At 58.2% G+C, this 19,896-nt stretch overlaps 1 protein-coding gene across 13 annotated transcripts in view; it reads left to right on the top strand.

Moving 5' to 3' along the window:
- Positions 1-19,896, top strand: part of PTPRS (protein tyrosine phosphatase receptor type S) — a 93,775-nt gene that overhangs the window by 57,038 nt on the left and 16,841 nt on the right. For 6 of the 13 annotated variants that reach the window (XM_059159586.1, XM_059159579.1, XM_059159576.1 and 3 more), the window contains 8 exons: positions 7,567-7,836; positions 8,724-9,305; positions 10,169-10,302; positions 10,618-10,762; positions 15,210-15,515; positions 16,810-17,003; positions 17,157-17,183; positions 19,429-19,546. In XM_059159586.1, coding sequence (XP_059015569.1) covers positions 7,567-7,836; positions 8,724-9,305; positions 10,169-10,302; positions 10,618-10,762; positions 15,210-15,515; positions 16,810-17,003; positions 17,157-17,183; positions 19,429-19,546 — 1,776 coding nt within the window. The remainder of the gene's footprint in view (positions 1-7,566; positions 7,837-8,723; positions 9,306-10,168; positions 10,303-10,617; positions 10,763-15,209; positions 15,516-16,809; positions 17,004-17,156; positions 17,184-19,428; positions 19,547-19,896) is intronic. The other 7 variants (XM_059159583.1, XM_059159582.1, XM_059159585.1 and 4 more) reach the window with 2 other exon arrangements.

The raw sequence follows: 19,896 nt of genomic DNA, 5'->3' as shown, positions 1-19,896 counted from the left end.
CCCTCGCTTTCACTCTCTCTTTCTCTCCCTCTCTCTGTCTCTCTCTGTCTCCACCCTCCCTTCCTCACCCCTACCAGAGCATCTCTGTCCTGCAAACCTTTGGAGATTCGGAGATGCTGACTCCCATCTTCTCCCTCCCTGAAGAAAGGCGAGCCCTCGAGCATAACCACTCCAACCCCAAATTAAAAAAAGAAAAAAAATTTAAACTTCTAGCCCCTGACCCCTCAGCTGACTAACCAACATAGGTGAGAGTTGAGAGACGAGGCCAGGCTACTGGGGCCACCGTTTCCCGGGACCCTCTTGTTGTTCACCTTCCTTCCCTAATCTCTCCCACTTACTGGGGAGTCCAGGGCAAGAGGACTTAGATGCAGTAAGAAGAGATTGATTTCTCCTGTCTCCTTTTGAACCCAGGATGAGAGCTGCCAGGCCAGCCCACAGAAGAGCTCCAAAAAATAGAGGAGAGGGTCTCTGAGCCCCTCCGGCAAAGCTTGGTCCCAGAGAATTAGAGCTGAGAGCTTACCGAGGGTCTTGGGCTCTGGCCCGCCTGGATTCAGACCCCGCCTCTGCCCCTCCCTGGACCGTGTGACCTTGGGCTAGACACCAGATACCTCGGGGTCCCGTTTTCTCATCTGCTCAAGAAGGGTCATCCCTGCACTAGCTCATAGGGGAGTTGGGAGGATTCTGTTGAGCTAATTAACGCTCAAGTGCCCTGTGTAGTGCACGACGCCTAACAGATCGCTGCTGGGATTATTGGAGAGCAGAGAGGGGAAGAGGTCAAGCAGTCCCTTCCCTCCTTTGGGGACTTCATCTGGCCCATGCTGTACCTTGCAGATCCGCTGTTGGAGTAAGACGGCTACGGCAAACCGCTCTGAAAAGAATTGTAGGGCCGAAGCGAATTCATGTGCTCAGATCTCATTTTTTGCTGGTGCTTTTTTCTGAACCCATACTGTGACTTCATTTTCTCCTGGTTCCAACCCAATTTCTGTGAGATCAGTGGCCATCCAAGAGCCCCCTGTCACTCTGCCAGAGAGTTCGGTGGCCAGAGAGTCCAAGAGGCCAAAAAAAAAAGAAAAAAAAAAAACCAGGCCCAGTTCAGGTGCTGAGCTACCTTGTTAAGAAGCACCAGCCCTGCCGGAAGAGGGGGGCCACCTGCCCTGTTCCGCCCTGAAAGCTACAAGCGTTTGCATAGTTGCTAGGGCAGCCTGAGCCGCAGTGGGGGCTGCCGGGAGTCCCTGCCCCCAGCTGAACTCTAACTCCCCGTCACCCAGCTTCACTTCTGCTGATCCTGCTGGCTGGTTCCAGGGGCAGGATGTTCAGATGGGGCCCTTCCCCTCTGGAAACGGATCTCTGTGATGCAAAGGCCCACCACGATGTCCAAACCGAGCCCCATTTTTCATTCTACTTCCAGAACTCCCCTGGGGAAGATGCAGCTCAGGCTTTTGACAAGGTGGGAAGGGGGTGCACTTTCATTCTCCCTGGCTGTTAATTTTCTTGTTTGTCTCTTCAACATTGTAAAGCTTTAGGATCTCACTTTAGTGGCCAAAGGTGGTGTCTTTACCCCTTGGTCTAGCGACGTAGCGTCGTTGAACCATGGCGCACGGGACCCAGTTAACTGGTGAGCCTGACGGCGTGAGAGCCGGCCTGGAGAACTTGCAGCGAGCTGGGGGCATGGGGAAGAGCGGTCCGCCTTCCAGGGACTCAGGATACCTTTAGGATTTGGGAGGAGGTCAGGTGGGGCTGGGACATTTCAGTGACAGGTCTTGACTTCTGAGCCCAGGAACCAGACTGAATGCCCAGTGGGTTTAGCCTGCCCCAATTTCCGGGTAGTCCCCGGAGCTCTCTCTGTGACCCGTCCTTTTTTTTTTTTTTAAGATTTTATTTATTTATTTATTTGACAGAGAGAGAGAGAGAGAGAGAGAGAGCACAAGTAGGCAGAGCAGCAGGCAGAGGGACAGGGAGAAACAGGCTCCCCGCTGAGCAGGGAGCCCGATGTGGGGCCTCGATCCCAGCACCTTGGGATCATGACCTGAGCCGAAAGCAGACGCTTAACAACTGAGCCACCCAGACACCCCAGGACAGGTGGTTTTGAAAATTAAACCTCTGGCCCCGGAGCCATGGCAGACGGGTGGGTAGGACCTCTAGGTGTTTTCCTGACTTCCGGCCACGCCCCCCCCCCCCCCCCCCCGCCTCCCGTAGCTCCAGAAAGGCTTGCACTGGGGTATGTTGGTGAGCTCCCCAGTTCCTGCTGATCACGCCTGGCCGCGCCTCCCCCTGCCCGCCCCCAAGACCCCGGACAGGACCCTGATAGGACCCAGCCCTTCTCCTCATCCCGCCGTCATCCCAAGGGGAGAGGGGGCTCCAGGGTGGGGCGGCCGGGAGGGGGCGTTCTGCAGGAACACTGAGCTCTAGACCCTCTCGCCTGCTGCCTGCCTCACACCCTTTGCATTGCTCTTTCCTGTGTTCTGGGGGGGAGTGAGGGGAACATTAGATTACACCTTGTCATTTGGAAAGCCCCACGTCTCTGGCGGCCGCAGTGAAGGGGAGGGGGGCGTGAGAAAGTCATTCAATTGGCGAGATGTCAATCCCATTCTTCTGCTAGAACCCTCCCCCCCAAAAAAGTGGGGCAAGGGAGAGGGTACCAAAAAAAAGGAAAATAAAATCAGTGTCGACAGTGGTAGCAAAACGTCCAGCTAAAAATGCGAACAGCTTGCCGAGGCTGCTGGTCAGCCCGTGGGCCCGGCTCCAGCCAGGTCCCTCCAGGCCTTGCACGCTATCTTGACGGCGGAGGGAGCTGGCCGTGGGAGGGAGGAGGCGGCAGGATGGCGGAAAGGGGGCAGGAGCAGGAAGATGCCCAAGGCAGGCCATGGGGCTGTACTCGCCCCCCCGCCCCGCCCCCCGGGCCACAGGCTGGGGTTCGACAGAGGGGCTGAGAACCGGGCTTCGGAATCAGGCCCGGACCCCCTCCCTTCCCAGGACCGGTGTAATCTAAGCTTCGGTGAGCCTGTGGGGGCTGCGGAACTTCTTGGCATCTCCCCCCCCCCAACCCGCATCCTCATTTTGGGGTTTGGAGGGGTACCCGCAACTCCCCTCACCCCAAAATGCCAGGCAGAGCTCCCCCTCCCTCCCTGGAGCTGCGGCTTGCCGAATCGTTGAGATGTCTGACACTGTCGGGTTCCCTACCTAGTGCTTCCACCAGACCACCTCACTTTTGAGTTTTCCCTCACCCTCCCCAACCTGTCTCCCCCGAACCCCACCCCCTTTGGTTTTTGAGTTTCTGCCTCTTCCTGCCTGGGGGAGGGGTCGTCTCCCGGTTGCTTTGACGGTTTTTGAGTTGTTTTTCCATGTGAATCGGGGTTTGAAGCGACCCGCCCCCCCCCAACCTGCCACCCCCCCACCGCCCACCCTCCTGACCCCCTCACCCATGCGGGTCCTCCCCGCTGGGACCCCCGGCTACTCGGTGACGAGAAGAGCTGGAAACGAGAGCCAGCTGGAGCGTGCTGAGGACCAAGGCTGGTGTGGTCCCCTTATAACCTGCCTGGACCCTCCATTCAGGTCGGTAATTGGGGGCGGGGGTCCCGTGGGGCCACTCCGTCCTGTGGGCTCTGTGCCCACCTTACTTTCTAACCCGCACCTCAAGCTTGCAGCCAGGGGTGGAAAGATGTCGTGGGTGGGTGTCAGCACCAAACTGGGCAGAACACAGCGGTCAGCCACCCACCCTTGCTGCCTGGAAGGTTGCCCGGAGGCTTAATACAACCCCCAAGGGGGTTCTGAGCCACCTAGTGCCGATGGACGTGATCCCCCCAAACTTGTGGCAAACCAGCCCTCCTCCTACAGTCTACCCTTCAAAGCAAATAAGGTGAATGAGAAAGCCGTAGGCAGAGTTTGTCAGCTTTTACATCCTATTGACAGATCCATTTAACTGGTGGCTGCTGGCCATGTTCAGGATTGTGAGCACTAAAATGACGGTTGTTGATAAATGCCCTTCCACATTTAGTAGACTTAGAATTAGCAATCCTATACCTCAGGTCTTTTATGTGTTCAAGATAGATGCTTGTCCCTGCTTCTGAAAAAAGCTAGAGGTATATTCCAGATATTTTAAGATAAGTTCAGATGTGACTGGGATCTGTGGGCCAAGATGTTGAGCCTTATTACACGGGGATAAATTTGGCTCATCGTTAACCTTCAAATCCTAAAGCTAGCCCTTACTCTTTTTGATATTCCAATAATCCCTTTCTGTCTGAGTATCTTACTAATGGCTTCTGGACATTTGTTGTAATGACCGCTGGATAGTATTCAACTGGTGGTCCCTGGTTATTATTCAGTTGATAGTTATATATAGATGATGGGGTACTTTTGCACTCTTTGCTGTCCCCAGAAGGTAAAGACACATGAATTTGCAAGAGCCAGGTGCCAAGAAGAGACACTTGGCTATAATTCTTGCTACTTGCCATGGCGAGAGAAGACTCAGGGACCGGGCAGTCCTGGCTTTGAGCTCTGGCCCCACCAGTTTCTTGGTGTCTGCCAGCCGGCTCTATCACTTCTCTGAGCCTCCCCTGCCTCATCCACGAAATGGGCACTAGAGATTCCTGCCACACCACGTCGGAAGGGATAAAGAGACATGGGGAGTCTACAGGAATTCTGCTTCCTTTTTAACGAATTCATCCCAGACTCCCTTAAGGTAGAGAATCTAGCTGATCTTCCCTCTCTGCCCAACCCTGGAAGGCCAGAAGGAAATGTTGCTGGCCCCATGCCCAGGCTGAGTACCTTCTGTGTGCTGGGCTTTTCCTCAGTTGACTTAATGGCCTTCTGAGCATGTCTCCAGTTAGCTCCATTTCACAGATGAAGAAATCGAGGCACCCGAAGGACCTCCCCAAGGCCCATCGGGCTTATTCAACTACATCAGCTCACCCACCTCTGCCTGGAGAGGTTTTCTGTGAGACTCTGAGGTTGGGAAGAATTGCCGGGCTGTGTGCTCAGCTTGTCTGAGACGAGGACTGGGCTGGTTTGTCCCGAAGGTTCTTCTTTGAGGATCTCCCCTCCATGGCCACCTCGAACCCGCAGCCTGGGTTCTGGAGTGCTGGGCAAGGAGGCTGGACCCTGTGTTCTGCCGTGGGCGGGGGGGCACCTCCCTGGGGAAGTCACAGCCCTCCTCCCTTTCAGACCCCGATTTTCAGCCCCACACATTCCATGTCTTCTTGTTTTGTTTTGGTTTTTTTCGTTTTTTTTTGTTTTTGTTTTTTTGGTTTTTTTCCCCTTTTTTTGCTTTTGGGTGTTGAGTTACAGAGGGGGTTTTTGTTTGGTTGGGGTTTGTTTTTTTTTTTTTCGGATTTTTCCTCTTTTTTTCCACTTTGTTTTTTCATTTGTTCCTCCTGGTTTTGTTTTGGACGTCGATGCCGTTTTCTGTCCTTGATTAATTAGCTCCCCCACGCTCATCCCCATCGTGTTCTGTTTCCATGACAACGCAGCGTCGGGCATCCCACTCCTGCCTCGCTGTGGATGCCGGCGGCTGGCCTGGACCGTGTCCGCTGGCTGGCCAGACCCCATTCTCCCCCAACTCCCCCCACCCTCCACCCAGCCCTGCCAGAGAGCCGCCCCCCATCCCGGTGCCCTGCCCCTCACCCCCAGTCTGTCTGCATGGCCCCTCTGTCTCCCCCACCCCGCACCCCCACTCCTCCCCTTCAGCGATACCTTCCACTTCCTCCATCCCGTCTCCAACGTGACACTGGACTTTTCGTGGGGCTTCCTTTTCCGAAGGGCTGCCGCTGCTTTGCCCTGCGCCCCCCAACCCCCACGGTCCTGCCCCCTCCTCTTTGCCTCCAGCCATCCGGATTCAGGGAGCAGGGGTTGGGATTTCTAGCTCAGGAGCCAGGCTGCTTCTCTTTGACCCCTGGAGCCCCCACTCTGTAAGGCAAGCCAGACCCCCGACAGCCACGCCCCCCCCAACCCATACCGTGTGGAATCCGAGGCAGGTCAGGGTGCCACAAGCCATTTTGTGGCCCTCTTGAGCCTTGTTCAATCTCCAGTCTCATCTCTGTAGTTCGAGACAAGACTCCCCGACCCGCCCAAAGCTGGGGACCCACCCACGTGACTTCTCATGGCCCCCAAGGTTTTAGCCAGGGACACCCTCTTTCGGGCTCAAAGGATCTACTAGGTCCCCCCAATTCCCTCCTGCTGCAGTTAAACATCAGTGGGCAGCCGTGCCTTGTGGGAGTTCAGGTGCCGTTAGCGTCCGCCCCTTCCCCCGACCCCGAAACCCATCCAGCTTCCGAAAAGGGAGCCCCCGAAATGCCTCCTGCCGCCTTCACGGTCTGCGAGATTGGGACAGAAGGCTGCACCCGCTTCCCCGCTGAGAAACGCACAGAACATGTCCCTGTTTTCTCAACGTTCAAGCTCATTCCCTCGTTTTATTATTATTATTATTATTATTGTTATTATTAATTGATATCCTATTTATGATTCTGCCAGGGCTGTGATGTGACAATGTGATGTGTCACATTGGGTCACATCCGCTAGAATTAATATGCAGCACTGAAGTGGGCCCCTCCTCCCTCCTCCTCTGTCTCTGCTCCCTCCTCTCTCTGGGCCTGTCTTCCTGTTCTGTCTCTCCTGTGGCTCCTCTCTCTTCTCTGGCTCCCACGAGGGCGCACTGAAGGCTCCTGAAACCCAGGCCTCTTCCCTTGCATTACCTCTCTCTCTCTCCCTCCCTCTCTCTCTCTCTCTCTCTCTCCCTCCTTCTGCCTCGCTCTCTTTCTCAACCAACCACTCTTGCATGCTGTTTGTGATTCTGAGAGCTGCATCTATCAATGGAAACTTGTCAGATCCGACAGAAGCTTTTAGAAGGGTTTCTAAACCCCAAAACCACAAAAATTTCATTAGAGTTTCTCATCTTTTCCTCGAGGGCCCCCGGGAAGTGGGCAGGGCCCCCTGAGTCCCCAGAGGGGACAAGGTTGGGGGGCCGAGGTCCCGGCCCCCTCTGCCTCCCGGCGCCGTCGGATTCCGGGATGCTCCCCGTCCAGCTTCCCCAGAGCACCCCCCCCCCAGCGCCCCCCACCCCAGACACTGGCAGCCAGAATCTTCCGAAGCTCCCCACTTGGGAGAGCGGGCGGAGGGGCTGCTCCCCGAGGCCACGTCTGTCAGCAAAGATGAGAAACAGCTGATAAATTTTTGTGTTCGTAACTGTGCTGTGACCAGCCACTCTGGTCTCTGAAACCCTGTTGCTATGAAATAATGCTTCATGTCTCTTTTTATTATATATCGATATATCTCTCTATATATTGTTTGTGAAGTACCTTCCTTTGAAGTTTTGGTTTCTTTGTGTTGGAATTTGATTTTTTAATTTGGTTTTTTTGTTTCCTTTTCATTTGGAAGAAAAAAAATTTCAGCTGGGGGGAAGGAAACAGCCCTGTTTATATTTAAATTGTTTTCCACTTTTTTTTTCCTTTTGTTCTTTCTTTCCTTCCTTTCTTTCTTTCTTCCTTCCTGTTCTCTTTCTTTGTCCTCTCTGCATCCTGTCTCCCCGACCCCCCCCTACACCCCTCCCCCCTCCCCGCCGCCGCCCACCCCCAGTCCGTCGCGTGGCTCCACGATTCTCCATCTTGCCCATGAGCCACGAGATCATGCCAGGTGGCAACGTGAACATCACCTGCGTGGCCGTGGGCTCACCCATGCCGTACGTCAAGTGGATGCAGGGGGCCGAAGACCTGACACCCGAGGACGACATGCCCGTGGGTCGGAACGTGCTGGAGCTCACGGACGTCAAGGACTCCGCCAACTACACGTGCGTGGCCATGTCCAGCCTGGGCGTCATTGAGGCCGTGGCTCAGATCACAGTGAAATGTAAGTGGGGCCCGTGGGGTTGGGCGGAACAGGTGGGAAAGCTCTGAGTTCCCGCGTGGTCATTCGTGGCTGTGGAGGGGACCGTTGTCTCGTGAACAGATATTTGTTGGTTGGGTGTTTTTCTGGGCCCAGCCCTTTGGAGCGAGGCACGGTCTCGTTCTGCTGAGCGTAGAGTCCAGTGTGGGAGACGGCCACGTAGCCAGGCAGATGTGATGGAGCCTCCCTGGGCTTGTGACGGGGATCCCGTGGCACTGTTCAGACCCCTAGAGTAAAGGTCTCAGCTCCCAGGAAAGTTGGTCAGAGAAAGATCTAGAGTTGAGTAGGAACAAGCCAGAGAAGATGGAGAATGCTTCTAAGGGAAGGAAATGGACTGTGCTGACTCAGAGAGGTGGGGCTGGGCTGGAGGTCTGTAGGTTCTCCTGGTGTCTCGGGTTCATGGTGAAATTCAGAGGGAGGTGACCCAAATATTCTTCTAGCTTTAGAACAGGGGCAGCAAACAGATAGCCTGCAGACTGCATCTGGCCCTTCACTTGTTTTTATAAATAAAGTTTTATTGGCACACAGTCACACCCATTCACCTGTGTCTTGTCTATGGCAGCTTTGGGGCCACAGGGGCAGAGCTGAATAGTCTCAACAAAAGACTCCCTGGTCTACAAAGCTGAAAATAGTTACTGTGGGGCCCTTTGTGGCAGAGTTTGCCAAGCCCTGTCCTCGGGCCAGAGTTCACCAAACCCCGCTATGGGAGATCGGATGGGCAGGTCATGAGGCCTGTGGTCACTGCCGAGGAAGTCAAGGTGCAGCGAGGTTGGTTGTTTGGCTGAAAGTCACCCGGCCTTCGGGGTCTGCAGCCCGCGTCCCTGACGTGTGACCGTGCTTCCCACCCGCAGCTCTCCCCAAGGCCCCGGGGACTCCCGTGGTGACCGAGAACACAGCCACCAGCATCACCATCACATGGGACTCCGGCAACCCAGACCCGGTGTCCTACTACGTCATCGAATATAAATCCAAGAGCCAAGACGGGCCCTACCAGATCAAGGAGGACATCACCACGACGCGTTACAGCATTGGTGGCCTGAGCCCCAACTCGGAGTACGAGATCTGGGTGTCCGCTGTCAACTCCATCGGCCAGGGGCCCCCCAGTGAGTCGGTGGTCACCCGCACAGGCGAACAGGCCCCAGCGAGCGCCCCCCGGAACGTGCAGGCCCGCATGCTCAGTGCCACCACCATGATCATCCAGTGGGAAGAGCCCGTGGAGCCCAATGGCCTGATCCGGGGTTATCGCATCTACTACACCATGGAGCCCGAGCACCCCGTAGGCAACTGGCAGAAACACAACGTGGACGACAGCCTGCTGACCACCGTGGGCAGCCTGCTGGAGGACGAGACGTACACCGTGCGCGTGCTGGCCTTTACCTCTGTGGGTGACGGGCCCCTCTCGGACCCCATCCAGGTCAAGACACAGCAGGGAGGTGAGGTGCCCGTGGCAGGGGCGGACAGCAGGAATCCGGTGGTGGAAACAGAGAGGAGGGGGCGGGGCAGGGGCGGGGCGGGGGCGGACAGTCAGGTACCTCCGAGCCTCCAGCGGGCTCATCTTGCCTACAGGCCCCAAGGTGGGTTTTTCATCCTGCATGGATGCTTTGAAATACTTTCCTGCTAGCGTTTCGGACGCAGGAAGTTGTCCCAAAGTCTCCCATTTCTGTCTTCTCTTGGGAAACTGGATTTGGCAAGGCCACAGGGCTACGGTGGGACGTGCAGACGGGTCCTGGCGGCTGTGTCTGAGGTTGAGAGACCCTACTCTGTTCCCATCCGAGAGACGGATGCCACCTGCTTTGAAATTATAAAGGGAAAGGGTGTCCGCCCAAAGGCAGTGGGCTGGCCACCTGGCTGATCAGGTCGAGGGGCAGGGTTGGAGGGTTGGGCATTTAGGTGCGTGGGGCCCCGGCTCTTTGTGGGTTTCCCTTCTTTTCTGGTCCGGCTCAGGCTTCAGAACCTCAAAGCCGAGAAGGCTCAGCAGCTGCTCAAAATAAAGGGCGAAAGGGTCAGAATTGTGCTGCTAGAGGACACGCAGGACGGGGACTCCGTGTTTTGAGACATCACCCCTGCAGTCTCTCTGTCGTTCAGTTTGGGGGAAGCAGAGAGCATGGGGGAGTTGCGGTGGGTCCCCGGGGCAAAGAAGAGAAGCACAGTGGAGAACATTCGGGAACGAGCAGCCTCGCCTTCACGGCAGTTGCTGAGCTTCCTGGGGCTCTGGGGACCCCTGGCACGTTGGGCGCCCCAGGAGGGGACCTCTCCGCGGCAATCCCCATTTCTCCTCCTCTCCCCTCCCCCACAGTACCAGGCCAGCCCATGAACTTCAGGGCCGAGGCCAAGTCGGAGACGAGCATCGGGCTCTCGTGGAGCCCCCCGCGGCAGGAGAGCATCATTAAGTACGAGCTCCTGTTCCGGGAGGGCGACCACGGCAGAGAGGTACGGGGCCGGGGGCTGGGGGAGAACACGGTACAGGGGTGCGGGTGGGGGGGGGGCAGGGCTGGAGGGGGCCGGGCGGCAGCCCTCCGGACTTGCTGACTCGGTGCCCGGATGTCTCTCTTCCCCCTGCCCGGCCTGCGGCGGACTGCGCATCTCTCCATCCGTCCCGTGTCTCCGGCCCTTTCTCGCTGTCTCTGTCTCCGTGTCTCCGTTTGTCTCTCCTGCTCTTGTTGTGTCTCTTTCACCATCTGTCTGTCTCTGTCCGTGGGTCTGTCTCTGCCTCTGCCTGTCTCCATCGCCCCGCCCCGCCCCCAGGTGGGGAGGACCTTCGACCCGGCCACGGCCTTCGTGGTGGACGACCTCAAGCCCAACACGGAGTACGCCTTCCGCCTGGCGGCCCGCTCTGTGCAGGGCCTGGGCGCCTTCACCTCGGTGGTGCGGCAGCGCACACTGCAGTCCAGTAGGTGTCTCGCGGACCCCGCCCTTCCCTGCGGGGGGGCCCCGGCGCACCCTGACCCTGGCCGCGCCGCCGCGGGTGGGGGGCGCCCGGCCTCCGACGTGCCCGCCCACGCTGCGCTGGGGGTTCCCGCAGGCCCCGCCTCCCCCCACCCGGGCTCCCAGGGCGTAGAGCCCTGGGGGGGCCGAGGTGCGCCCCCTACGTCGGGGCCAGGTGTGGACGGCACCTTCTCTCTCCTCCCCGCCCCCACCCCCCTACTGCCCTATATCTGGGGCTCATGGAACAGCCACGCTGTGCCCACTCCTAGGCCTCGGGAGGGCTCCTCGGGGCTGTCCCAGCTCACACGCGGTCATTCCCAGACCTCATGGGTGTACAGAGACCCGCCGCCTCCCCAGGTGGCTTGGCCCCCTGGTCCGCCATTGCCAGGCGCAGGAGCAGGAGGGGAGGGGGTGCAGGTCCCAGGACAGGCTCTCGAGTCCCTGGAGCTCTTTGCTGTGCCAACCCTGCCTCCCTGTCACAGATAAGTCACCTTTTGGCCAGAACACTGCAGCCGGCAGCTGGCTCCGGGCCGCATGGTGGCCCCCGACGCTGCCCTGCTTGCCTGCTCTGCGCTCAGGGCCGAGGCAGGCCGCTGACCCCGCTGTCTCCCTGCCTCCCCTCCTCCCTCTGCCCCTCTTCTGCGCTCAGCCTAGCCCAGTGTGGCCTCCACTGCCGTGGCCCTCCCCGCCTCCCCTCCCCCTTCTCAGTCAGTCACAGCGCAGGCCTTGTTCCGGAAGCAGCCTTGGTGTTCAGACCTTCACATTCCCCCCCCCCCCCGGTGTGTGCACACGGGGGGGCACGGGTCAGTTGCGAGTGACGGCAGCTTGGGCCTGGGGGTCTGAGCCGCTGGGATCAGGGGCCTCGGAGACACAGCACCTCTGCCACCCCCAGTCCCCTTCCCTCCTCCCTACTCCCCTGTGCCAAGCGGAGCGCTCTGCAGCTCCCCGGCGTCTGGGCGTGTTTGTGCGTGAGGCGATCAGTGAGGGTGTCCTGTGGCTCGGGCGGCCACGTGAGAGAGATGGGCACAAGTGCCGCGAAGGTGAGTACACGCTGGTCTCAAGCAGGTTCACAAAAACGGCTCACCCTGCGTGCCCCCCACCACCAGCCTGTGCCCTAGTAGCTCTAGGCCACACGGACTCCAGAGCCCAAATCAAGACGCCCCCCCCACACTCCGCAAGCTTTCTACACCATGGCCAAGAGCCACGCCTGCCCAGAAGTGGGGAAGCTGGCAGGGTGGGCCCCCAGTGCCTGTCCGTGGGTCTGTCACCCTCCCCCACCTCCCCAAGATGTCATGCAGGTTGGGCCGGATTGTGAAGGAGGCGGCCTCCACGGTCGTCAAGAAAGCGGCTTTGGCCCAGCCACGTGAACCTCCGGGGCGGCCCAGGACAGGGAGTGGGGGAGAAGGTACTCCCCACTTCTCATCCCAGGACGGGTGGGGCCCGAGAGAACTGGCAGCAAGACTCAGGGCCAGGCGTATCCCCCTGGGGACGGCGGGCTTCTTAGGCTGAACTCAAGGGTAGGTGGAGGCCAGACCACTCAGCCGTGGGTCTCCCCACACCGTCTCACCTTCCCGCCTCGTCGGCGCCAGTCTGGAACTGCAGCGTACCCACGCTGGGGGCCGGAGCAGGGCTTGGGCCCGCTTGCGTCCAGAGACCCACCCAGAGCTCGGTCTGGCCTTATAGCTCAACACTCAGCCACTCCCTCCCTCGTAAGAAAGTCTTTTAAGTTAGCAGTTGAAGAGTGGAAGGTAGGTAACCAGACTGGGAGTTTTCTGGAAGGCGTCTTTCTTTCTTTTATTATGGTTTTTCTCATCATCATCACCATCACCGTTGTTTCTTATTTTATTATGGTTTTGATTTTATTTTTTCTCCCCCTTTCTCAGCGAATCCATTCCTTCCGGCACATTCTTTGGTTGGTTTTCCCACTCCTGCCTGATTCCCCCAGGCACTTTTGGTTGGGGTGGCTGGTCAAGAAATGGGAGAGAGGGCCCCACTTGTCTGGTATCAGAGGAGGGGATGTCGGCATTTCACTTTAAGTGAGGCCGGAGGGTCATTCTAGTTGAAGTAAGCCATTGGAGAGGCCTCTGAGGTGTCTGGTAGTCTGAGGTCTCTGATAGAATAGGACCCTCTGTTTCTCCTCTGGTGGCCCTGGCAGGCAGTATGCACGTACAAGTACTCTCTAGACATGTGCTCACTGAACAAATGGGCTGCCATGGTAGTAGGGGTTCTGTCTGCCTTGACATAGGCACTATGTGTGACATAGGCCACATGTGTTCTGTGTGGCTTGCCTTGAAGCAAAGCCAGTGGCCTCCCTGGGCCTCCCTGCAGGCAAGAAAAATTCAGGAGCCACGGGCAGTTGAAGTCACATGGCTCCAGCCGTTCTCAGCTGGACCGAGGCTGAGGTCTAAGTCCCCATTCTCAAATCAAGACGGCCTCTGGACAACAGCTGAGCTTGGGTTCAAATCCTGGCTCTAGTCCCATGCCCTTGGCAAGGCAGCTTTGCTGTTTCTGGTCTCCGTTTTCTTCCTCTGTGAAGTGGAAGGTGATGTGCAAAAAGCACCCAGGGTAGGTGGGGTTTGGTACACAGTAGACCAGTAGACCAGTAGGTCTACAAGCAATGATCATAGAAGACCAGGCAGCTGGGCTTTGAAATTGATTTCCCCGCGGGTAATGTGGAGTGAGGCTGGAGGGGTGATAGTTCTGGCCATTTATGCATCTTAAGAATTAAATGACGTACCATGAGGGGACACATGCTGAGTGTAAAGGGCTAGGTTATGGGGTGTGCACAGGGTGAATGGCTTTAATACAGTCTCCTAGTAGGTGCGGAGCAGATGGGGGCTTAATGTTATTTTCATAAAGCCCCGAATACACACAGTAGGTGCTTTATGTGTGTGAGCTATCGCTGCTATTTAACAAAGCACTTAGCACACTGCCTGGCACACAGTAGGTGCTTCATAAATGCTCTTTTAATTCTGAGCACGTAATTGGCACACGATGAACGGAAGCCATCAGTTGTTTATAAGAAGCTTCCTGGTGCCCGGAACACGGGGGCTGCGGCTGTTCTGTGAAGCCCTTGATAGAACAGCTGGTATACAGTAAGTGCTCTGTAGGTGGTGCTTTCTTGAAGGAGGTTGGCCTGGCTTTAGGCACATAGTAGGTGCTCAGATAAGAGCCGTTGTCCGTCTGAGGGGGCCTAGCGTGGTTTCATATACACAGGTTTTGCTCAGAACATGATGTTGTCATCTGCAAAGCCTTTGGCCCTGCGTGTGCAAATAGTAGGTGCCCAAGAAGTGAAAACTGTTACCGTTTACATAGAAGGCCCTTAGCACAGTCCTCGGCACACAGTAGGTGCTTAAGAAGTGGGGACTATTAATGTGCTACAAGGCCCTTAGCACAGGGCCTAGCACATGGTAGGTGTTTATTACGTAGGGGCTTTTTTCAGTAAGGCCTGGCACGTAGTAGGTCCTCATTCCGTGGGGACTACTGCTGTTCGCTGATAAAGTGCCTAGTGTGGAAAGGTTCTGTGTAAATGGCAACTGGTGTTTTTCTCTTCGAAGGGCTAGCGATGCCCAGCCCATAGTAGGTCCTCAATAAATAAGACTTGGCCATTAATCTGTGATGGCCATGGTGTGGTGCTGGAAGAACAATGATCTGTAAAGACCTTGGCACACAGTAGGTGCTCAAGACGTGGACATTATTTTTTCTCCCAGGTGAGCCTGAGAGGGTGGTCCTAGCTGAAGTAAGCCACGGGGTAGCCTCCAGGACCCCTGAGAGAACAGGTGTTGAGTACACAGATGCTTTTGCTGTCAACCTGTAAAGCTCTGACACTGTGTCTGACACACAGTAGGTGCCCAATAAATGGGACTTTTGCTGCTTTTACCCTGGCAGCCCTACTCCCCTGGCACACAGTAGGTGTTCAGCAAATAAATGCATTTACTGTTATCCTATAAAGCTCAGTGCCATGCCTAGCACACAGTAGGTGCCTGATAGATGGGGCTTTTCATGTAATTACCTGGCGTGGTGCTTGGCACATACATAGTAGGGGTTCAGCAAACGGATGCTTCTTCCGTTAGTCCGTGACGCCCCTAGCACCGTGCCGAGCCCACGATAGCTCTCCTGAAGGGGGATGTTCCTGCTGTTCCCCAGGACTCCCCTGCGTGCCGGGCAGGTGCAGCCCCTGGCGCCGAGCCCGTGTTCTTGGCCAGCCCTCCCGGCCCCCATGCCCACCTGTCCATCTCACCTTTGGTTGACACCCGCTTCTTTTGGGTTCGACTTCCCTTTGGTTTGGTTCTGTTTTGTTTGTTATCATCTTCTGTTTTATTTTCTCTTTCCCATCTTTTGTTTCCCCGCCCCCTCCCCGCCCATCCCGCCTCCCCTCCCCGCCCCCACGTTCTCCCCCCCCCCTCCAATAGAACCGTCCGCCCCCCCTCAAGACGTTAAATGTGTCAGCACGCGCTCCACGGCCATTTTGGTAAGTTGGCGCCCACCGCCGCCGGAAACGCACAACGGGGCCCTGGTGAGCTATAGCGTCCACTACCGACCGCTGGGCTCCGAGGATCCACAGCCCAAGGAGGTGAACGGCATCCCCCCGACCACCACTCAGATCCTGCTGGAGGCGCTGGACAAGTGGACCGAGTACCGCATCACGACTGTCGCTCACACAGAGGTGGGACCAGGGCCCGAGAGCTCGCCCGTGGTCATCCGCACCGACGAGGACGGTAAGCACCGGCCGGGGACCCCCGCAGGCCCCAGCCCGTCCCGCGCCTCGGCACCTTCGGGCTCTGCAGAACGGGGCTGGCTGGTGGTCCAAAGGTAGAAGGCACAGTCTTGAGGGCGAGACCAGAAGCAAGCAGCCTCCCCACGGCATCTAGGCTCCTTGATCCTGGAACGCTCCGTTCTAGACCCTCCGGGTGGTATTTCCTCCCGAGCCTTGTGCCTGGGAGGTTAAGCGGACAGACCTGTATTGTTTTTTTTGGTCCGATGGTGGAAAGTTACAGAAACAGTGTGGGGAACGGCCAGCAGCACTTGCGACAGACTTAGCGTCCGTAACCCCAGAAACCTAGCTTTTAGACTCCTGGGATAAGCCGGGATCTGGAGCGTCCTCGGTCCGAGCCGTCCTATCTGGCAAGTAGGTAGGCTGGTTAACAGCTTCTAGGGTGCGGATGGTTACAGTTTCTGGGGCACAGAGCCTGATTTCTAGCAATGGCCGGTTTTCTGCAGTGTGAGGCTCTCGAGTGCCGTGGCTGACTTTCCAGCCAGAACGTTTTGACTGCAAAGTGAGAGGAGGCTCCGGTCTGGGGTCCACTGGTAGAAGCTGAGGCGTGGGGAGAAGTGCAAGCAGGCAGCTTCTCCAATAAAGCTGCAGGTCCTTGGTGTTGGGAACCCGGCCGGGCTTCCGAGCCATGGCCAGAAAGGTCCGGTCGGCAGCCGTGCCATTAGGTGGGAAGAGCGGGGGAAGAGATGGACGGGTTGGTTGTTTCTGCCACACCACGGGGTGTGGCTGGATAGGAAGGACCGTGATCCTTGGGGCTGGCTGCGTACTGGGGTGCATGGGAGCCTGCAGCTGGACAGCCTGGGTTCCAGCCCGGCCTTTGCTTCTTACTAACGCTGCGGTCAAGGGCCGGACTTATGGGTCCCAGTTTCCCCATCTATAAAATTGGAGTAAGAGCCCCTGCCCAGAAGGGACGCTGTTAGGATGGAGGCAGGTGGGTAACGACCGAGGAACGGGGCGTGCAGGGCTCACTCTGTCATGTGGCCCTGGGCAGATGTCTTAGGCTCTGGGGGACCTCAGTGGCCCATCTGTAAGTGGGGCACACCATTGGGCCCCCTCCCCACCCCACCTCCGGGCTGTGGGAGCCGTGAAGGAGGGATGCCCTCCCAGCTGGTGGTGAGCGCTCAGACCAAGTTAACCAGCAGCCACTTGGCACCCTGGCATCCGGCAGCAGTGCTGCCCCAGGGCAGGGCCAGGCGCCCCAGTAACGGCCCTGCCCGCCCCTCCCCTGCCCCCGCCAGTGCCCAGCGCGCCGCCGCGGAAGGTGGAGGCGGAGGCGCTCAACGCCACGGCCATCCGCGTGCTGTGGCGCTCGCCCGCGCCCGGCCGGCAGCACGGCCAGATCCGCGGCTACCAGGTCCACTACGTACGCATGGAGGGCGCCGAGGCCCGCGGGCCACCGCGCATCAAGGACATCATGCTGGCTGATGCCCAGGTGGGCGGGGCTCTGGGGCGGGGCTCGGGTGGGCGGGGCCTGGGTGGGCGGGGCGGCCCCCAGACCCTGCGCTCCTGCCTTCTCCCTGCTTCTCTCTCTTTGGCCACCTGCTCACCTCCTCCTCTCTCCCCTGCCGCCTCCTCCCACGCTCAGTGGGAGACGGACGACACAGCCGAATATGTAAGTAGCACCCCTGCCCAGCCATTGCAGTGTTCTCCCGCGGGCCGTGCAGTGATGTGACACCCCACCCCCCCACACACTCCCCTTGCACGTCTTTTGTAAGAGGATCTTCTCCCCTGGGCCCCAGATGCCTACTGGTAATGTGGAGTGTGTAGCCTCAATTTTCAATCAGGCAGATGGCCCTAGGAGCCCTACTGGGGTCCTGGACTCAGGGTATACGTTAGCCCTCTTACCTGGATGGCCCCTAGACCCACCGGACTCACACAGTGCCCCTCCTGCACAGCGCCCAGCCTTGCTCCTGCCGTGGTTTTTCACCGCCACACCTTTGCTCAAGCTTTTTCTGCAGCCCTGCCTCACCCCTGCAGCCCACCGCCTCCCCTGCTGGACCTAGGGCTGGCAGATCCAAAGTGGGGGCCAGTTTCCAACCCAGCCAGACTCTTTTGTCACCTGGCTCAGCCTTCTCTGACCTCCGGGTTTCTCTATCTGGCCAAAGCATCTGCTTCATTGCGGCCCTTGGGTGGTGAGAGGGTCAGTGGGCCCCGGCAGGGTGGGGAGGGGAGAGGCCCGCAGGACACAGTCTTCTGAAAGCCCCAGGTCTCATGTTAAATTGACACCAGCCGCCCCCCCGCCACGCCCAGAGGCTTTGCCTCTTCCCTACCCCTAGGCCGGCCGAGGGGTGAGTCCCCTCCAAGGAGGGGTGAGTCCCCTCCAAGGCCTCCACCTCAGCCCCTCCCATCCACCAAGACCCTGGGAGGGATGAATGTGAGGCCCAGGGGCGGGAGACCCTCTCTTCATCCATCCCTGTCCCCCTCCACATGCACCTGACCTGGGGCCACCCGCCCCCTACACCCAGGCATGCTGGACCGTGTTTGTGGGTGTGCATGCGTGGGGACGTGGACACACGTATGACTGTGAGGGTATGTGTGCAAGGTCAGGCGGCAGCTCGAACGTTTGCAGGACAAGCCATAATTTCCCGAGCAGTGACCAGGACAGACCTGAGCCCGCCCTCCTGGGGGTCCCAGTCCAGTGTGGGAGAGGACGGCCCACTGCAACAAGACACAAATACACTTGGCCCTTGGACACAACGGGTTTGAGCTGCGGAGGTCCACTTACCGGCCAGTTTGTTTTTGAGAAACACAGTACAGTGTGACCTCCTCTTTGTCCTTTAGCTGCTTTAGCGTAAGAATACGGTATCTGATACGTATAATGCGCAAATGATGTTTTCGTCAGTTACATTTATCTATAAGGCTTCTGCGCAACAGGAAGGTAATAGTAGCTGAATTCAGGGGGTGGGGGTCGGGGGGCAGTCAGAAGTGCCATGCAGATTTTATGCTGCACGGGGGTCAGCACTCCTATCCCCACGTTGTCCAAGGTCAACTGTCTGTGTCTAGTGATGGCTCCGGTTGGGGCAGGGTCTAGAGGGGTTGCAAAGATTTACTGATGGCACTCTCTGGGCTTGGGGGGTGGGCAGTCCCGATCTGTAGCTTATCACCTGTAGCTTCCTGCTGCAGACACGAGACAGAATCACCCCGAGGGCCTTGATGGTAGCGAAATGTAGTAAGACAAGGAGAGGGTGGGTTTTGAGTATTCACTACTTTTGTTCTTATGTACGTGTACATAAGTTACTTTCTGATAATGGCTGTGTTTAATTCGGGCTTACAAAATTCCTGAGAATGTAACAATTGGCTCTCGTGGCCTGATGGTGCCTCTCCAGCGCACGAGTGGGTGTCGTGGAGGCAGCGGGCACAGCCCAGGCAAAGGCCCTAGGGTGGGCGCAAGCCTGGCATCCCGGAGGAGTGAGGACGCCCAGTGGCTGGAGCAGGGGGACTGGGGGGGAGTGGGGGGGAGTGGGGGGGAGTGGGAGGAGGCCGGGACAGGCAGTGAAGGATTTGGGCTTTTACCCCTATGGGAGGTGGGAGCCCTGGAGGGCTATGGGCTTAGGAGGGCAGGTCATGACTGTGGTGCTCATAGGCGCCCTCTTGTGGCTGGTGCAGGGAGGACAGCCTGGGGGCAAAGGCGGTGGGGAGAGCGCTGGTCCCGGTGGAAGATGTTGGGGTATCAGGCTGCGTGTGCCCAATTTCGCATGGACGTGCTGTGTGTTGGGGTCTGTGCATGAGCTCGGATGCACGCCTCCACCCGCAGACTAGGCCCCACATCCGCCTTGCTTGACCCCAGCCCGGAAAGGGGGGTGGGCAGGGCCGGTCTCAAGCCCGGTGGCGCGGCTGACCGCCACCCCTGCCCGCAGGAGATGGTCATCACAAACCTGCAGCCAGAGACCGCCTACTCCATCACCGTAGCCGCCTACACCATGAAAGGCGACGGTGCTCGCAGCAAACCCAAGGTGGTTGTGACCAAGGGAGCAGGTGAGAGAGCCCTCCAACCCCCACCATGGCCCTGTTGCCCCCTAGAGCACCCCATGGTGTTCTTGAGCTCACGCAGGGAGAGAGCACTGGGCAGCGAGCCAGTGAGAGCAGAGACACGGGGGCAACTCAGGAGGCCGGCCAGCCCCACCTTCTCCTCCTCACTGGCTTCCCCGCCTGCTTAGCTGCAGCCGGGTGGGAACCACAGCCAGGCCGCTGTCCCATTCCGGCTTCACCAGGGCTGTTCCTTCCGCCTGGAGACCCTTCCCCGGCCTGCCCCCTGCCCACAGTCTCGGTCCAGTGCTCCCTGTGGGCATCCTGGTGCCCCCCCTCGCCCCCGCCTTCCCTCATCA

Source organism: Mustela lutreola, chromosome 2, assembly GCF_030435805.1.
Source record: "Mustela lutreola isolate mMusLut2 chromosome 2, mMusLut2.pri, whole genome shotgun sequence".
NCBI lineage: Eukaryota > Metazoa > Chordata > Mammalia > Carnivora > Mustelidae > Mustela > Mustela lutreola.
This window is presented reverse-complemented; position numbering and strand designations above follow the sequence as displayed.